General features: G+C 40.5%; 1 protein-coding gene across 1 annotated transcript in view; it reads left to right on the forward strand.

Annotated features, from left to right (window-relative positions):
- Window positions 1-19,506, forward strand: part of ap3b1a (adaptor related protein complex 3 subunit beta 1a) — a 411,535-nt gene that overhangs the window by 258,706 nt on the left and 133,323 nt on the right. Inside the window, exon 22 of the mRNA XM_072516008.1 lies at window positions 369-472. Coding sequence (XP_072372109.1) covers window positions 369-472 — 104 coding nt within the window. The remainder of the gene's footprint in view (window positions 1-368; window positions 473-19,506) is intronic.

Raw genomic sequence — 19,506 nt, forward strand, 5'->3', positions numbered from 1 at the left:
GCACTTAATTAAACAGTTGAAATGATGATGAGATTTTGTGGAAATAAGTTCTCTGACCACTTAATCAGCAGAATTATATGCATGGGGTGTGTGGGGGGGAAAAAAGAGTGGCAGTTGTAGAAAATACCTATTGCATTTTAGAACTTTGTAGTTCAATAGCTGATTAATTCCACTTTAATACAATTGTAATGTCCCATTTCTGCATTTTGACCATTAATGGAATTCTATTCTATCAACAAAATAAAGCAAAAATAAAAATCCTTGGTGAATTTGTGCAAATATTGCTCTAACTGTCCTTTTTTTTGGTTGGGAGTTCAAAAATATATTTCTCTGTATTTCTAATTGAGATTTTCTCTTGCTTCTTGTAGTTTCTGATGTGTCAACACCAGTAGCCCTCCCTAAACCAGTAATGGCTTCAAGATTAGCAACTGATTTGGAAGGATTATCACTTTCCAGTACTGCTGTCATTGATGTAAGTTTATGGGTTGCTAGTGGCTATTTCCTAAATTTTTGTTCAATCATCCTGGCATCCATGATAACAATTGAGCCATTGAATAATAACAATCAATCCCTCAGAGATCTGCAGTATCGGTGGATTGACCATGCTAAAATTGCCCCTTTGAGTCCAAAGATGTGCAGGATCGGTGCAGACTCAATGGGCCGAATGGCCTCCTGCACTGTAGGGATTCTATGGATTCAGATTGATTTTAATTCCCAATCAGATTGATTCAGAAATAATCTGCAATAGACTCTTGACACGATGCAAGGAAATCCCAGATATGAAGAACTTTGGGAACCATAGGTCCAAAGTCATCTGATCCTCCCAAGCCTGCTAGATTTACTATGCCGTGTATTAAGATTACACATCTTATATCCTAAAATTCACAGAGTTGCAAAATTAAAGTTCCCAAAACGTAGTTTTACGAAACTGAGAAATGTTGAAAGCCAAAGCTTAATCCTTATTTCCTTGTACCCGATGCATAGAATACATTAACTTTTTTTAGAGGTATGTTTCCTTCTTGTGTAGAACCTCTGCTGAAGTCTTATAAACCTAATAACTAATGGGAATAATTTGTAACCACGATAATAAAAAGGGAAATCTGTGACTGGTAATTCTGCTTCAATAATCAGAAGGAACTGTACATCAAGAACTGCATGCTGGCTTGACAATGATTTCAAATCGCTGTTGGTCTGTGGACAAAACATAGAACAGAAAATACAGCACAGAACAGGCCCTTCAGCCCACAATGTTGTGCCGAACGTTTGTGCTAGATTAAGAACAAATTAATCTACACCCCATCATTCTACCGTAATCCATGTACCTATCCAATAGCTGCTTGAAGGTCCCTAATGTTTCCGACTCAACTACTTCCACAGGCAATGCATTCCATGCCCCCACTACCCTCTGGGTAAAGAACCCACCTCTGACATCCCCCTTATATCCTCCACCATTCACCTTAAATTTATGTCCCCTTGTAATGGTTTGTTCTACCTGGGGGAAAAGTCTCTGACTGTCTACTGTATCTATTCCCCTGATCATCTTATAAACCTCTATCTAGTCTCCCCTCATCCTTCTTCGTTCTAATGAGAAAAGGCCTAGCACCCTCAACCTTTCCTCGTAAGACCTACTCTCCATTCCAGGCAACATCCTGGTAAATCTCCTTTGCTCCTTTTCCAAAGCTTCCACATCCTTCCTAAAATGAGGCGACCAGAACTGCACACAGTACTCCAAATGTGGCCTTACCAAGGTTTTGTACAGCTGCATCATCACCTCACGGCTCTTAAATTCAACCCCACTGCTAATGAACGCCAGCACACCATAGGCCTTCTTCACAACTCTATCTACTTGAATGGCAACTTTCAAAGATCTATGAACACAGACCCCAAGATCTCTCTGCTCCTCCACTTTGCCAAGAACCCTACCATTAACCCTGTATTCCGCATTCATATTTGTCCTTCCAAAATGGACAACCTCACACTTTTCAGGGTTAAACTCCATCTGCCACTTCTCAGTCCAGCTCTGCATCCTATCAATGTCTCTTTGCAGCCGACAACAGCCCTCCTCACTATCCACAACTCCACCAATCTTCGTATCGTCTGCAAATTTACTGACCCACCCTTCAACTCCCTCATCCAAGTCATTAATGAAAATCGCAAACAGCAGAGGACCCAGAACTGATCCCTGCGGTACGCCACTGGTAACTGGGCCCCAGGCTGAATATTGCCATCCACCACCACTCTCTGACTTCTATCGGTTAGCCAGTTTGTTATCCAACTAGCCAAATTTCCCACTATCCCATGCCTCCTTACTTCCTGCATAAGCCTACCATGGGGAACCTGATAAAATGCCTTACTAAAATCCATGTACACTACATCCACTGCTTTACCTTCATCCACGTGCTTGGTCACCTCCTCAAAGAATTCAGTAAGACTTGTGAGGCAAGACCTACCCCTCACAAATCCATGCTGACTATCCCTAATCAAGCAGTGTCTTTCCAGATGCTCAGAAATCCTATCCCTCAGTACCCTTTCCATTACTTTGCCTACCACCGAAGTAAGACTAACTGGCCTGTAATTCCCAGGGTTATCCCTATTCCCTTTTTTGAACAGGGGCACGACATTCGCCACTCTCCAATCCCCTGGTACCACCCCTGTTGACAGTGAGGAAGAAAGGATCATTGCCAACGGCTCTGCAATTTCATCTCTTGCTTCCCATAGAATCCTTGGATAAATCCCGTCAGGCCCAGGGGACTTGTCTATCCTCAAGTTTTTCAAAGTGCCCAACACATCTTTCTTGCTAACAAGTATCTCCTCAAGCTTACCAGTCTGTTTCACACTGTCCTCTCCAACAATATGGCCCCTCTCATTCGTAAATACTGAAGAAAAGTACTCATTCAAGACCTCTCCGATCTCTTCAGACTCAAATACACAATCTCCCGCTACTGTCCTTGATCGGACCTACCTTCGCTCTAGTCATTCTCATATGTGTAAAAGGCCTTGGGGTTTTCCTTGATCCTACCCGCCAAAGATTTTTCATGCTCTCTCTTAGCTCTCCTAATCCCTTTCTTCGGTTCCCTCCTGGCTATCTTGTATCCCTCCAGCGCCCTCTCTGAACCTTGTTTCCTCAGCCTTACATAAGTCTCCTTCTTCCTCTTAACAAGACATTCAACCTCTCTTGTCAACCATATTTCCCTCACTTGACCATCTCTTCCCTGCCTGACAGGGACATACATATCAAGGACATGTAGTATCTGTTCCTTGAACAAGTTCCACATGTCAATTTTGTCGTTCCCTGACAGATGATTGCTCCTTTCCTATTTCTGACTTTAACCCATACTACTTCAGTAGGCAGATCCTCCTCGAACTGCCTTTCTGCAGCTGTTATACTTTCTCTAATTAGCAATGCCAGCCCACCTCTTTTACCACCCTCCCTAATCTTATTGAAACATCTATAACCAGGAACTTCCAACAACCATTTCTGCCCCTCTTATATCCAAGTTTCCGTGATGGCCACAACATCGTAGTCGCAAGTACCGATCCATGCCTTAAGTTCACCCACCTTATTCCTGATGCTTCTTGCGTTGAAGTTTACACACTTCAACCCATCATCGTGCCTGCAAGTACTCTCCTTTGTCAGTGTTACCTTCCCCACTGCCTCACTACATGCTTTGACGTCCTGAACTTCGGCTACCTTAGTTGCTGGACTACAAATCCGGTTCCCATTCCCCAACCAAATTAGTTTATAATATTGACAATATAGCTTAAATTTAAGCTCATGGACAAGATTTTGGTATTAATCAATCCAAGAATGTATTCTCAGAAATAACGGTCTGATATTTTAGAATACTTTGAACTAGTAGCAAATTACAAAGAGTTTTTGAAATTTATGACTGTGAAAATATGGTGATCCATGTTGGTGATAAATGGGACTGAGGGGTATTTCAATGTTGACTTTATTTTTATATTTCTTAAGGCAGTGGTTTGTTAATTTCAGTAAGTTTGGTAATCCCAAGTTGTCTTTGATTTGTTTTTGCACATATTCAGTCATAGCTGAATATGCCTCGCCTCTGTCAGAAGTTTGAGTTCCGAACCAAAGAATTACACAATTTACACTGATGCGCCAGTGTGGTGCTGAAGGAATGCTTGCTGTTGGAAATGCAATCTTGAGATGTAAAGCCAAGCCCCTATTTTCCCTCCCTGGGTGGATCTCCTGGTGTCATGACCAATTCTTGAACCAAAATCACTGAATCAGATTATATAGTAATTATCACATTATCCTTTTTAAACACATTATCCTTTATATAACCTTGCAATGCACAAATTGGTCGCTGTTTTCCTACTTTACATCAGCGACTGCATTTCAAAAGATACGTCATTGGTTATAAACTACTTTCGGGTCAATATTGATGCCTTCAAGAGCCTAACTACGCAGATGACAAAGTCCTTCAGCAACTTTCCCAAGACCAATTTAGTGAACTGGAAGGTGTTTACCAAATGTGTAAATCTTCTTGTAAATTTACATGTCCCTCACAAAATCTACTCTGGAAAGAAGAGTACTTCATGCTTACAGGCCATCTCATAAAGAAAGTCTACAAGAAGGGGAAACTATTGGTGGAAAGATGATCCTTGAAGAAAGAGGAAGCCAGGATTAGGTTTGAACAGCACCAAACTCTGGTAAACAGGAAGATTGAGTGACCAAGCGTGATTACGAAATTGAACCGGCCAAGACTGGAAACCCCAGGATATTAAGGTTTATTAAATCAAAATGCAAGAATAATATTGGAATACCAATTCAGCATGTAGGGGAGAAGTTAATATTAGATGACAAGGGAAAAGTTGAAGTTCTAAGCTCGCTGTTTCTGCGCATCTTCTAGGAAAAAATCAGTTAAACTGAATATGAATCTGTGGTAAGAGGGCAACATGCCTGATCTAATTCCAAGAAATTACAAAAAGAAACTCCCCCATAACATCCATCTAAAGCTTGTCCTGATGACATCCCAAATCACGCACTTAAAACCGCAACAAGTGAATTTGCACCAATGTTATGATATACCTTTCAACAATCCATAAACTCAGCCAATGAGCTAATGTCTCTCTAATTTACAAGAAGGAGCCCCTACCAATCCAGCAAAATACTGACCTATTTAGCTTGCTAGTGTTTGCTGCAAATTACTTGAACGTGTCTTGAATATTTTGACGGGCTGAATAACCTTATTGACAGACAGCGTGCTGTCAACAGAATCACAACACCTCTTTACCATCCTCGATCTGACCTATAACCTTGATAATTACGACACCACAGTCCTAGCTAGTTCAGATTTTTCCAAGGCTTTTGACCATGTACCACACTTAAAGCTACTGGGCAAACTATAGTATTATGGAGTCTGGGGAAATACTAAGCAATGGCTAAGAACTTTTCTTCCCAAGCGGCAACGAAGAGTTAACAGTGAATGGGGAAGTATCAAACTGAAGACCAGTCTTGAGCAGCATGTCCCATGCTACCATCCTGGGCCCTAGTCTATAGAACCATTATTTAGGAAGATCTAAATAACATTGTCAATTGGGCCAGTACATGGAAAATGAAATTTAACGTAAAATAATGTAACAACATGTAGTCCCCAACTCCACAATACAGGATTCCTCCTTGAAATTACAAAAGGATGCTGCCACTTAGGAATCCACATCCAAAATAAGTTAAAGTGGAATGTACAAAGTCAATACACAGCCTCAAAAGAATCCAAATTCTCCGGCTCGTGAAATGGAACTTCAATCACTGCTCAACCATAGTAAAGGAAATGCTATACCAGACATTGGTTAGACCACACCTAGTGTACAGTGTCACTGCTTAGGACGATGTACTGCTAAAAACATTACCATCCTTGAGAAAGTTCAATACTGGGCAGTTTGTTTCATTACAAACAATTGCTTGCTGGATTCTCGTGTCTTCCTGTTGGTTACATCGCTAGACTGGCACAGTCTTCAAAACGGAAGAAAAACCCATAGGTTGACATGCCTCTGTCCAATTCTGAATGGAAATTAAATGTTTCCATGAAGTGCATTCAGCCCAAAAGTGACTGCGCTTAAGCATTCTTAGCCAACAGCTCCAACTGTATACACCTCAAAGTGCTTCCTTTGCAAACTCTTTTTTTCCCATAAGAGCAATTAAGGACTATAACAATCTTCCATTAATCTAAATCTCCATCCCCTATAAAGATTCATGAAAGAAAAATCTGTTGAATTACTTTTTAAAGTAATTGGACTGCAGTCATTGTGCATCTCCTGTGAAAATCCCTTGGCGGTAGACTATGGAGGGAAACTTTACTAATTACCAAGAGGCACCCTGATGTCATGAGCAGCGCTATATAAATGCAAGTTTGTTCTTTATAAATTGATGACAACAAGTCAAATGTACTGAGGGGAAGGCACTGAAACCACCTGAAAAGGAAGCATTGGAAAGGTTATATGGCTGCTATGAAGAGTAGCAAGAACATATACTGCACTATGTGATCATTTCAGCAACAAGTTACTTTGTGTTGAGGTACTTTTCTTATGCTTTGATAAGCTGTACTTAAATATTTTGTAATATTACTTTGTATCTCATCCAATTCTCATTGCTACAAGAGTATTGTAGTTAACATGCTATACCTCATCAAAAATGGTTATATGTTTGAATTACCAACCTACTGTTGAAATTTTCTTTCTCAAAACTGCAAGGTTTTGATAGAAGAAATAGACATAAACGTGGACAATGGTAACTTTTTATTGAAGAAACCAATTTGCTAGGATTTAATATCAATTTTCTCTCATCTCCTTTCCTGAAAACCTTGAATCCTTTCTGGTCAAAGCTACCTGGGAACCAGTCACCCTCGAGTACCTTGCCTAAATGACCTTTCTTGGCATTGAGCATGAACAAGCTATTTTATCATGCGTTTTGTAGCTGCATGTGGTTCTATCCCCACCCAGCATCAACATGTGCATATTTTCGTCAGAGATTACTAGAGAATGATCAAGTCAGAGGGCTAAACAGCTGGCTTGTAATGCAGAACAAGGCCAGCAGCGCGTGTTCAATTCCCATGCCGGTCTCCCCGAACAGGCGCTAGAATGTGACGACTAGGGGCTTTTCACAGTAACTTCATTGAAGCCTACTTATGACAATAAGCGATTATTATTATTATTACTATTATTATTATTATTAAGTCAGGAAGCCTGGCAGATTTGTTTCCTGAGTACCCTGTGATATTGAGTAAAATTATATACCTCTAGAGCTACTGGTGTGAGACCATAGACTTATCTAATCTGTAAACTTTCTTTCCATAAATTTCATCTATTCACAATATAACATGGCTGAGTTATCAGAATAAATTAACCCTTAAATGTTGAATTTGATAACAATGGTTTGGAAAGTATCTTGTTCAAATTAAGTGATTGAAAATGATGATTTTACCATATCTCGGGTGAAATTAAGAACGTTGAAATAGGAAGCTGTACATGTGGCCTGTTGAACCTGCTCTGCCATTCAGTACAAAGATGGGTGATCTTTAGCTTCAGCTCCGCTTTCCTACCCACTCTCCATACCTCTAAATTTCCAGAGAGAGCAATAATCTGTCCCACCCTTCAATGTATTCAACGATGGAGCGCCCACAGCCTTTTGGAATGGAGCATTCCCAAGATTTACAATCTTCTAAGTGAAGAAATTTATCCTCCTCCTCAGTCCTAAATGTTTCCGCCTCATCCTTAAACTGTACCCTGTGTTCTAGATTTCCCAGCCAAGCAAATGCAACATCTCAGCTTTTACCCTGTCAAGCCCCTTCAGACTCTGGGAATAAAAAATATTATTTTAACACAATAAATTGCTCAGTGACTCAGGTTAGTTTCGATTCCGGAGTTGTATTTAATGAAATGATTTGGAATGGCACTATTGTATGGGTTTCCCCCCTAGTTTCATCAGAATTACAAGAATGCCCCTATCAAAATCAGCTAGGAGGTGTTTCACAGTCTGCTATCATGAATATACAGGACTGCAGGTTTTTAGAGTTGCAAATTTATATATTCATTATGCCCAAGTCAACTATTTGGCGGTACTTGGGTGTCAATTAGTGCTGAGCATTTAATTTAATTTGATTTGATTTATTATTGTCACATGTATTCGTATACAGTGAAAGTATTGTTTCTTGTATGCTGTACAAACAATGCATACCGTACATATGGAAGGAAGGAGAAACTGCAGAATATATTGTTACAGTTATAGCAAGGTGTAGAGAAGTGTAAGTCAGTAAATATCATGAGCATAGTAGATATCTTAAGTTATCATAGATATAATTGTCCCAGAATTAGAGCTGGTGTTGGCTCTGTGGTGTTGCCACATTGCTGAGATGGGTTCATAAATATGTATTCATGGCTGCAGGTTATACATAACCCAACAATACAGCAGACCTCGGGTAAAATAGATTGAAATTCTCATATATTTTTCTCCAAAAAATGGCAATTATTTTATAGTTTGTTGGTTGCCCCTACAGTGTGCAGATTTGGGAGAATATTTAATTGTCAAGGATATTGCGACCAATCCCATCTTCTCCTCCTTTCTGGGAAAGGTAATCAATGGAAACACCAGTCCCTTTCTATTATTTTTGTTACTTGTCCCAAGACATTGGTGTCAATTGAAATGCTCCCGTGGCTGCCCCTTATAGTTTAACTAGGGTAAATGAATCAGAATTTCTCAGGACAAAAGGTGCCCCTTTAACTTATCACATCTGTGCTCGCTGACTGATAAAGATCCACTTTATTCCATTCTCCTGCCTATTGCCCAAAACCTTTTATGTTCAAAATATTTATCTACTTCCCTCTTAAAATCCCGTTAAGGAATCCAAGTCTGCCATTCTTGCTGCTAACAGCACTTTCCATCAAAATAAGTTATGCTAAATTTTTCTTTTTTGCTGATTTTTAACTCTATACTCTCCAGTCACTACATCTTTAAATGAAAACAATTCACCCAGCTATTAAAACCTTTCAACATTTTGTATATCTCTATCCGATCTCTGATGAGGTTCCAAATTCTGCAAGATTATTCTCCCAAACAAAGCCACTCACGGATAGTGAACAGAAATCAATCTTGTCTCTTTCTTGTTTAAGTACCATGTCACACAATGTATTTGTGCACTGGACGATGAGTTGAGTGCGCGCATGTCTTCATTATGAACATTGGCTGTAATTTGTTAAAACATTTTAGTTTAATGACTCCGAATTCCAGAACTTAATACAGTGAGATTAAAATTGAAGATGAGCAAGAGGCCAGAGCACATATTTGAGGAAAGCAGTACTCAAATTTAATACTGGAAACTTAGTTTTGTATGAGCTAGAGCTTATGTTGGGTGATAGATTAGGAATGGTCAAGTCTAATGATAACAAAGGCACAAATGAGAGTTTCAGCAGCAGATGAGCTGAAGCAGGCAACATTTCCTGTAATATGAGCAAATGTACAGCAATCTTAAAGAGATTACATCGATCAACAGACAGGCTGTACACAGCAAAGAAAAAACTAGTTGGAAGGAACAGAGGTTAGTTGAATGATACAGAGATGTAAATAAACGGTCTTGAAGAAAATGTTATTTCTGCTACAATCATGTGTCTTGTAATCAGTACTAGCAAGATATATTTTTCCAGCACAATGACCTCAGGGAAGATTGATTGGTTATTGTCTCCTCAATTAATTTAGACTGACATTATCATAAATGTAAAGAACTGCAAGGATTAATGCAACATCTAAATCAACCACTAGGGGGAGCCAGATGTACAATTAAATAAGGCATTGATGCTAAGCCTTGTGGGTGAGAAGTTAAGGAGAAAGCTAGAGTACAGATTGAAGGAAAGATAGTATGAGTGAGAGCAGATCATAGTTAATGTAATAGTGTAGAAATCAGTAGATGAGTGTAGATTATATGTTTATTATCAACTGTGTATTATATAGGAGTAAGTGTCGAATCCAGTTAAGTAGTGTTAATAAATGTATAGCTTTGTTCAATTTAAAAGCTATTTGTGGTCTTTGTGAACACTACGCCAATCATCCTGAATTTAGCAACACAAAGAACACCACAGACTGGAAGGAGACTAGGCCAAAAAGCCATGAGCAGCTTATATATTCTTACTAAATTATTTTAAAGAATTTACCTAAGAATACAGTAACTCTGCCCAACACAGGTTATTTCAAATTTAGTTTTAACTTTTCATTCCCAGGTAGCATAATTAAAAAGAATATGTGGACCATGTGTTCCTAGGTTCTTGCTTGAATCTGCTTTGACCTATCCAGTCTTACTGGCTCAGTCATTTAAAATCATTTTCCTATCAACATACTTGGTTATTATGCATACTTTTCCTGTATGGCTGCCACTAATTTTTGATTTGAATTTATATCGGGTGGAATTTTCTGCGCAACTCGCCACATATTTTGCGGAGGTGGCCCGCAATTGGCCGATGGCAGGATCCTCTGGTCCCGTTGTCAATGGGGATTCCCGTTGGATGCATCCCTCGCTGCCAGCAAACCTGCAGCAGGGGTGATCTGTCGACTGGTCCGGAAATTCCCACCAGTGTGAACAGCCAACAAATTCCAGCAAACATCTTTTGCCTTGAATTAGGTTCTTCGGCCTTGTATTTGACCTAAAGAGTTAAGTTGACAACAAAAATACTAATATTCAATTTGATATTTTCATGCTCTTCACACTTTTTTGTGAACAATCTTAATGCTCAGTTGTAACTTTTAAAAACATACAGCTGATAGTTGCTTTCCATTGATCCTTGTGCAGCGCTAGCTTGGTAATTATAACAATCTTCATTATTGTCACAAGTAGGCTTACATTAACACTGCAATGAAATTACTGTGAAAGCCCCTAGTCACCACACTCCAGCACCTGTTCAGGTACACTGGGGGAGAATTCAAAATGTCCAAATTACCTAACAGCACGTCTTTCGGGACTTGTGGGAGGAAACCGGAGTACCCGGAGGAAACCCACACAGACATGGGGAGAATATGCAGACTCCGCACAGACAGTGACCCAAACCAGGAATCGAACCTGGGACCCTGGCGCTGTGAAGCGACACTGTGCTACCTTGCCGCCCATAAATTACTGAGCTATGGTGAGAATTTATATACATTGGTTTGGAACACTTTTTAATAAAAGATAAATAGGGTCACTTGAATTTCCAGTCAATAGGGTGGAGTACATTCTCGTTTTATAGTCTATCTCCTTTACTGCTATTCATATAAAAGAACCTGAGCATTGTTTCAGATCAAAATCAGCACAGTCTTGGCAGGTGCAATTAGGTTAATTTTGTCCATTTCTGTTGGTTTCCACATAATTCTTTATTGGTAGGTCCTCATGTTTTTTTTAAAGCAGGCTATGAAAAAGTAGGTCAGATTGCACCATTAAATAACTGTTGCTCATTAGTACATCAATAAACAGTGGTGCAATATGTAGGGCAGCTTCACATCAATACAATTTGGTGTGAATTACATTCTTCTATCTTGGAAGGTTTGTGTTTCCTTTTGATTTGCTACATGTGGAATGCATTTAATCAGTTACAGAACCTTTCTGGAGGTTGATAACTTTAATATCTGTTGTAATTTTATTGTTTTAATCTTACTATATAAACGGCAACTGCTTGTCTATCAATAGTTCTTTTCTTGTTAATCCTGAGACAGTGAATTAACCTTCAATTACAACTGTTGGAATTGAAACGAGCTTTGTATCTGCCAGGAACTGCTGCCTTTTACCACACGGTTGCAATGAAAATGTTGAGAGCTGCTGAATAATGCCACAAAAATGAGATCTATCGATTCAGAGCATGATTTAACACTTCAATTTAAATTCTCTTTTCAGTACCCAAGGGGGTTCTTTGATACTGTATATGTAACTTTGGTTCTGGATAATACAAAACCCTGCTGTATAAATCATCTTCCTATGTAAATATGACTGATCTACTTCATAATGCAAGCTTTGAAGGCCTAAGAGGTTTCTATTCTGGGACAGGAGCAGGAGGAAGACAAAAGTGGGCATGCTTGTTTTGGGAGGGAATGTAACCACTGGAATATGCCACAGAAGTGGAGTATAAACTGAGGGGTCCAATCTAGTTTCTGAATCTACGTCTCCCAAATGCCATTTTTTCAAACATGTGAGAGAATTAAGTCCTATTCTGCCTGTTTGAATATCTTATCTGCATACTGAACAAACAACCCAGGTCGTTGTCTTGATGTTATTTGCAACATAGTCTCTTAGTATTGTCATAAGATAAAAGCATATTACTGCAGAGCTGGAATCTGAACCAAATACAGAAAATGCTGGATAGTCTCAGCAGGTCTGAAGGCTGTGGAGGCCAAGTCACAGTGTCTTTAAGACAGAGATAGATAGGTTCTTGATTAGACTCATATTGCTACAATGCAGAAGGAGGCCATTCGGCCCATCAAATCTGCACCATTCCTCTGAAAGAGCACCCTACCGGGGCCCAAACTCCACACCGACAGTCACCCAAGGCCGGAATTGAACCCGGGTCCCTGGTGCTGTGAGGCAGCAGTACTAACCAATGTGCCACACTCCACACCCACCTTTCCCCAATTAATAAAGAGATCAGGGGTCACGGGGAGAAGGCAGGAGAATGGGAATGAGAAAGATGTGAGCCATGATCGAATGGCGGAGCAGACTCAATGGTCTGAATGGCCTAATTCTGCTCCTATATCTTAGGTTCTTATGATAGCATCTGTGGCGAGAGAATGGAGCTAAAATTCGAGTCTGGATTACTGTTTTGTTGCCGGGGGGTGGGGCATGCGTGGGGCAGTATAAATCTCCTCCTATTTCGATTTCTCTCTAGCTTTGACAAAGAGTCTTCCAGATTCGACATTAGCTCTGTTTTCTCTCCACAGTTGCTATCAAACCTGAGATTGCCCAGAATTTTCTGCTTTTGTCTCTTAGTATCATCCCCTGACTCATGCTTCTCAAAGAACTCATTTGTTTTACTAATTTGATCATAGAACTTTTGGTCACCTGCATGAGGATGGAGCATGGGAATGGTAGTATGATGGTTTTGTTACTCGACTGATAATCCAGAGACTTGAACTAATGATCTGGAGACGCGAGTTCAAATCCCACCACAGCACCCGGGGAATTTAAATTCAATTAATAAATAACTCTTGAATTAGAATAGTGACATTTAATTACTGGATTGTCGTAAAAACCTATCTGGTTCACCTAATGTCCATTAGGGAAGGAAATCTTCCCTCCTTCCCACTGTGGTGCATTTGTGAGCTAGACCCACTGAAATGTGGTTGACCCTTAACCGTCCCCTGAAATGGCTCAGCAAGCCATTTTGTGTAATGCAAAGTGGGGATGAGCAGTAGATGCCAACCTTGACAGTGATGTCCACATTTTGTGAATGCTAATGGGGCGGCACAGTGGCACCCTACGCACTGCTGTCTCACAGCGCCAGGGACCTGGGTTCGATTTCAACCTTGGGTAATTGTGTGTGGAGTTTGTACGTTCTCCCCGTGTCTGCGAGGGTTTGCTCCCACAATCCAAAGATGCGCAGGCTAGGTGGTTTGGCCATGCTAAATTGCCCTTTAGTGCCCAGCGGTTAGGTGGGTTACAGGGATAGGACGTGGGACCAGGCCTAGGTAGGGTGCTCTTTCGTAGGGTCGGTGCAGGCTCAATTGCCTGAATGGCCTCCTTCTGAACTGCGTAGGGATTCTCTGATTCTATTCTATGATCTACTTAAGGAAAAGAAAATCAGTGAATCAATGAATGCAGGGCATTTGGATCAAACACCAACACAGCTGGTTTACCTGTTCCACCAGCAAACTGTTGTGATCCTGGCCCCAACTTCAATGATTTTGTGAGAATTATAGCTGAGTTCCTGTCAGCAGATACTCCTCGCACAGGCTATATTGTTCTAGTTAGTTCAGATATCTCAGAAATAAAGCAGTTTCTCCACGAGAAAGTGATACTTTGCAGCGATATTTTACTGAGAACCATGTAGAGCTTCAAAGATATCCATAAATCTATTTGCCCTGTACCTTGTTGACTGAACACACAAAGTCATAAAGGATTCTTGGAACAAGATCGAGGTACCAATCACCGAGATAGAATAGCAAAATGTCTGGATACAAACCCTCACAACTGCCACTGGAATTTGGACATTGAGTACATCACATCCCAGATCAACTTCATAGATTCTACCCTTTGGACAAAGAACAATACAGCACAGGAACAGGTCCTACGGTCCTCCATGCCTGTCCCAATCATGATACCACCCTTGGGCAAAACCCTCAGCATTTCCTAGTGCCGTATCGCTCTATACCCATCCTATCCATGTACTTGTTGAGATGCCTTTTGAACGTCACTAATGTATCTGCTTCCACAACCTCCCCTGGCAATGTGTTTCAGGCACTCACTACCCTCTGCGTAAAAGACCTGCCTCACACATCTCCTCTAAATTTTGCCCCACGGACCTTAAACCTATGCTCCCCAGTGACTGACCCCCTTCACCCTGGGAAAGAGTGCCTGCCCATCCACTCTATCCATGCCTCTCATGACCTTGTAGACCTCTATTAGGTCATCCCTCTACCTCCGTCATTCTAATGAAAACAGTCCGAGTCTATTCAGCCTCTCCGCATAGCTAACACCCTCCAGACCAGTCAACATCCTGGTAAACCTTCTCTGCACCCTCTCCAAAGCCTCCACATCCTTCTGATAGTGTGGCGACCAGAATTGTGCGCAATATTCCAAGTGCGGCCTTACCAATGTTCTATACAACTTCAGCATGACTTGCCAGTTTTGCTGTCAGAGGAGTGGACAGATTTTAATATATTTTCTGTCTCTTCTCAGATCAGAGCATTTAGGGAGGTGATCCAGATGTCATTGTTGCCATGCCTGGTATTGTTGTCCTATCAGATCCAATGCACAGAAGTGAGAGCTTCCTGAGATGCACAGACTCGCAAAACTCTCATTGCTGTTGGAAGCAAATACCATAATCACCCTCATCCTAGCATAAACATGGATTTGACACCTATGAGGCATGTGCCAATCACAGCTGTGTAGTTTATGTCTATAATTGGGAAGATGTTGAGCAGTGTGGATCTCATTTCTGGTTATTTATAAGTATTTTAGTGTCTCAGACCACACCGTGGTCCTGGGGAGGGGTGGAAAGGCTAATTCAGGGCAGCATGGTGGCACAGTGGTTAGCACTGCTGCCTCATGGCGCTGAGGACCCGGGTTCGATCCCGGCCCCAGGTCACTGTCCGTGTTAAGTTTGCACCTTCTCCCCGTATCTGCGTGGGTCTCACCCCCCACACACCCACACACACACACACACACACACACACACACACAAAACCCAAAGATGTGCAGGGTAGGTGGATTGACCACCCTAAATTGCCCCTTAATTGGAAAAAAAAATTAAAAAATAAATGGAAAGGCTAATTCCAATGAGAACACACTACCATAGGTTGTCACCTTGGACCTGAAGGATGTGCATGACTGCACAAGAACACCCTCTTGAGCCATCAGTGTTTTCTTCGTAAGTGCCGCCTTGAGACTGTGCACCTGTATAGTATTTGCAAAAACTAGAGTAAAACTTTTTCTAAATCTTTAAATTCAAATATTTGTTTGTATCCACTTGAGGCATGCTAGTTTTCTTGTTTCAACTTATAATTTATTAGTAACATTTAGATTCTTGCATTAAAGGGAGGAAAGAAATGCTTAGATATGTAAAGTGAGTTGGTTCAAAAAGGATACTGAACCAGTAGGTTGTAGATCTCCCCGATACTTTTGTCACATGGTTCTGGATGATTAATTTAACTTTGTGGGTGATTAATTATAATGTGCTCTTTCTTATGCAGAAAATAATTGAATGTGTTATTTGCTAAGGACCTACAGTTAAATAATGAGGCTACACAAGATGGGGAGAAAAGCAAGTATGGGTTTTATTTTAAAACAATGCTTGATTTTTATGTTGGGTGTAGTTTCGTTTTTGGATTAGGATGGTTTTATTTTTTAATTGTGATCCGTCATATTGATGGCAGATGATAAATGCAATAAGGGCCTTTTAAGATTAACTCAATTTTATTATTAAATAAGAAAAATTAGTCTCAAGGGTCGGTCCATATCTGGAATGAAATTGCACTTAAACTGTGTGGCACATCGGGGAATCTTTTACATTAAGCAAAGAAAGTTTAGATATTTAACCTTCAGTAAGCTCTACAGTAAAAACTGCTGTTTTGTATCTAAATGAAGGAAAAGGGTGAAGAGATTTTGAGAGGTTTTTGTGAAACGTTTATATTTTGGAGAATTAAAATGTCCTGTAATTGAATATGCTGCTTTCTATTTGTTCATAAAATGTAAGCTTCGAAATGGTTCTGGGTATATAGCTCACCATTTTAGAAAATTATTACATGGCGATCACTAGTGTTTTAGATTAACCCACTTATTGTGTTTGAAAACCTCCTGGCCAACATGCAGTTTCTAATAACATTTTGACATTAGGAGCTCTAGGAAAATAGTATTTAAGCCCCTCTTGGTGTGGGCAGTTGATAACTTTTCATTCATAATTAGGTCATAGTGAATCAAGAGACATTTCAGGGAAATTGAACTGTCAGTGGGTAGAAACAAGCATTTGACCTCATCACATTGAGTGGGGCCCATCATAATTTGTTCATTTGGTGCCCATCAGCCCAGCCTCATCTCTCATACGCCACCTTGCTGACCTTCCCTCTCCAATTCCGCTTGGTTCAGCTTTAATTATGACTCAGCAGACCCGAAGAAATATTGCAGCCTGCTCTCGAAAACCCTGAACTGCCACTCACCAAAAGATTGGTTTTTAACAGGTAATAAATGCCCAGAGGAAATGTTGCTGTATGTTGCACACATACGCATACACTGTCTGTTTTCTCACTCCTTTAATTTTATGTTGATGGTGGCAGAGATTTTTTTTTAAATGCTTCCATTTACTTTAACTGCAGTCCTGTTCAAAAAATTACATATATGCACATCTGCAGATTATAATTTATACATGAAGCCTTGGCACCGCCACCTCCACATCCACACCTCTTCATTAAATCTCAAATCTTGTACATTGCTTATTTTCATACTGCAATGCTCCCTATCTGTTTTTACTAGTTCTCTTTAGCCTAACAGCATCTCCCCAACACTGCCCCTCCCCCCCCAAACCCCCAACTCTGACATTTTCATTTTCCACTCTGGTTACTTTTATGGGTTGTTTGAGTGAAATTGCGTAATTAGTACTGAAGTTTTAGCAATTTTATTCTCTTTGCCTGATAACTGAATTATGACTGAAGAATTTCACACAGCACCTTTTTCTTTTAAGGAACCTACTACTCTTTCTATTTATTTCTAAACTTTCACTAATAGGCCCCATATTTAAAGACTGATGGTCAGAAATTTGAATTCTCAGCATTTATTATTAATTTGCTTCTCATTGTCTGAACTATTCCGTCTCATAGTAGAACACCTTCCCACTATGAGCAATGCATAAATACAGCCTGTTCAGTAGAATTTATTTAATATTTTTTTAGACATTTTTGGGATGCGAGTGATGCTGGCAAGGCGGACATTTATTGTCCATCTCTTAATTGAGTGGTGAGCTTCTTGAACCGTTGCAGTCCCTATGGTGATGGTGCACCCACAATGTTGTTAGGGGCGGGGATAGTAATTTATACTTTGTTGAAATTTACAACATGAAAATGGGCCATTCAGGCCAAACAGTCCATTTTAATGTTTGCTCTCCATCCAAACAAATGATCCTGCCACATACACCTACCCTGTTCCATGACCCACATCAGCCTTTTTGAATGATATGCTTTTCTCCAAGGGTTAGTTCTGTTCTGTCAAGTGACCTTCAGGAATAAACAATGTTACAACTTCTGAAGTAACTGAATCACTTCAGTAAACAATACATCCAACCCTTTCTTGAGGGCTGGGGCAGCTGACCCGAAGTTGGGTTGAGAGGACAAAATGCCCCTTTATGTTGATTCCTATCGTCAGCCACCTGTCTTCATGACGTTCCTCCAATCCCATATATTTCAGGGTTTTATCACCGTGTGGCATTTCACCAGGAGCTCAGTCTGGTCAATAATGTTGATCTTTGTTCCAAGTGTTAAATGGGCAGGCGATGGGCTTCTTTCACCTGGCAGTGAACATGGAGATCAAACCATTTGCCAACTCAAAATGGCCTCATTAGAGGCAACCTGCTCATTTGGGATGGGAAATACTGCAGGGTGGCTAATCTTTACGGTCCTGCAGCAGTATCCTTTCTTTGGCAAGGACAGTTTTGCAGCACTTGGAGCCGCAAGATCAAATATTGGAAGCCCTTAAATGTTCCAAACATTTGAGTGACTGCAGTAAAAATGTGTCCAATACCTGTTTTTTCCAACTGGAACTTAGGATTTCTTTAAGTTACACTCCAAATATATACCCTATTGAAGTGTGGTGTCAATGTAATCAGAGACTAAAATGGCATTGTAACTGTATCGTCAGACCCTTATCTGCCTTTATTTTATAAGTCCGTGCCTGTTTCTGCTGGAATCTCTGGCAGTTGAGATCAAAGTCCACCTGATGATCGGAAATGCCAGACAACAAGCATAAGTCAGCACTTCAGTTTCCTAGGCATTTTGTGCCAACACTGCCCTGATTTCAAAGCACACCATTGGGACAGTAAGCATATGTAAATCCCACTGCTTAGACATTCCAAAAGATTTAATCTCACCTATCCCAATTGAAGCAACCCTGTGTGCAGGGCTTGAAAATGTGGCACAGAAGATGAGAATTATATCGATGAGGATGATGAGCCCAAATCAGAGAGCGAGCAAGTCAGAACTTTGAATCAAGTTCCTATGCCATTTTCTCAGCCCCAACCTTATAAACCAAAATGGGGAAAATCACTTTACACTGGACAGCATTAAAGAGGCTTGAGTTAATAATGATGAGTAACAATTGTGCCACGCAACTACCAGGCAATTTCCATCTCCAGCTAGACCGAATCAAGCCATCTCCCCTTGATGTTGAACAGCATTACCTGTGCTGAATTCCTCACCATCAAGATCTGGGGGTTTGTCATTGGTCAGAAACTTAACTGGAGCGCCATATAAATACTATGGCTACAAGAGCAACCCAGAAGCTGGGAATTCTACAGTGATCAACTCGTTTCCTGACTCTCCCCAAAGCATGTACACCATCTACAAGACACGTCAGGAACATGATGGAATAATTGCCTGGATGAATACAGCTCCAACTATACTCAAGTCTTGACACTATCCAGCCTACTTGATTGTCATCCCATCTACCATCTTAACTATTCATTCTGTTCACACTGAAGCAAAATGGCTTCAGTATGTACATTTACAAAGGTGCGCTGCAGCACTTCAAGACTGTGGTGATCCTCAGGTTAAATCACCACCGGTGAGCTCTCCTCCTCAAAGGGCAAAGCTGCTTATGGTCATCTGAGACTATGGCA

This window comes from Scyliorhinus torazame, chromosome 9, assembly GCF_047496885.1.
Source record: "Scyliorhinus torazame isolate Kashiwa2021f chromosome 9, sScyTor2.1, whole genome shotgun sequence".
NCBI classification, from domain to species: Eukaryota; Metazoa; Chordata; class Chondrichthyes; order Carcharhiniformes; family Scyliorhinidae; genus Scyliorhinus; species Scyliorhinus torazame.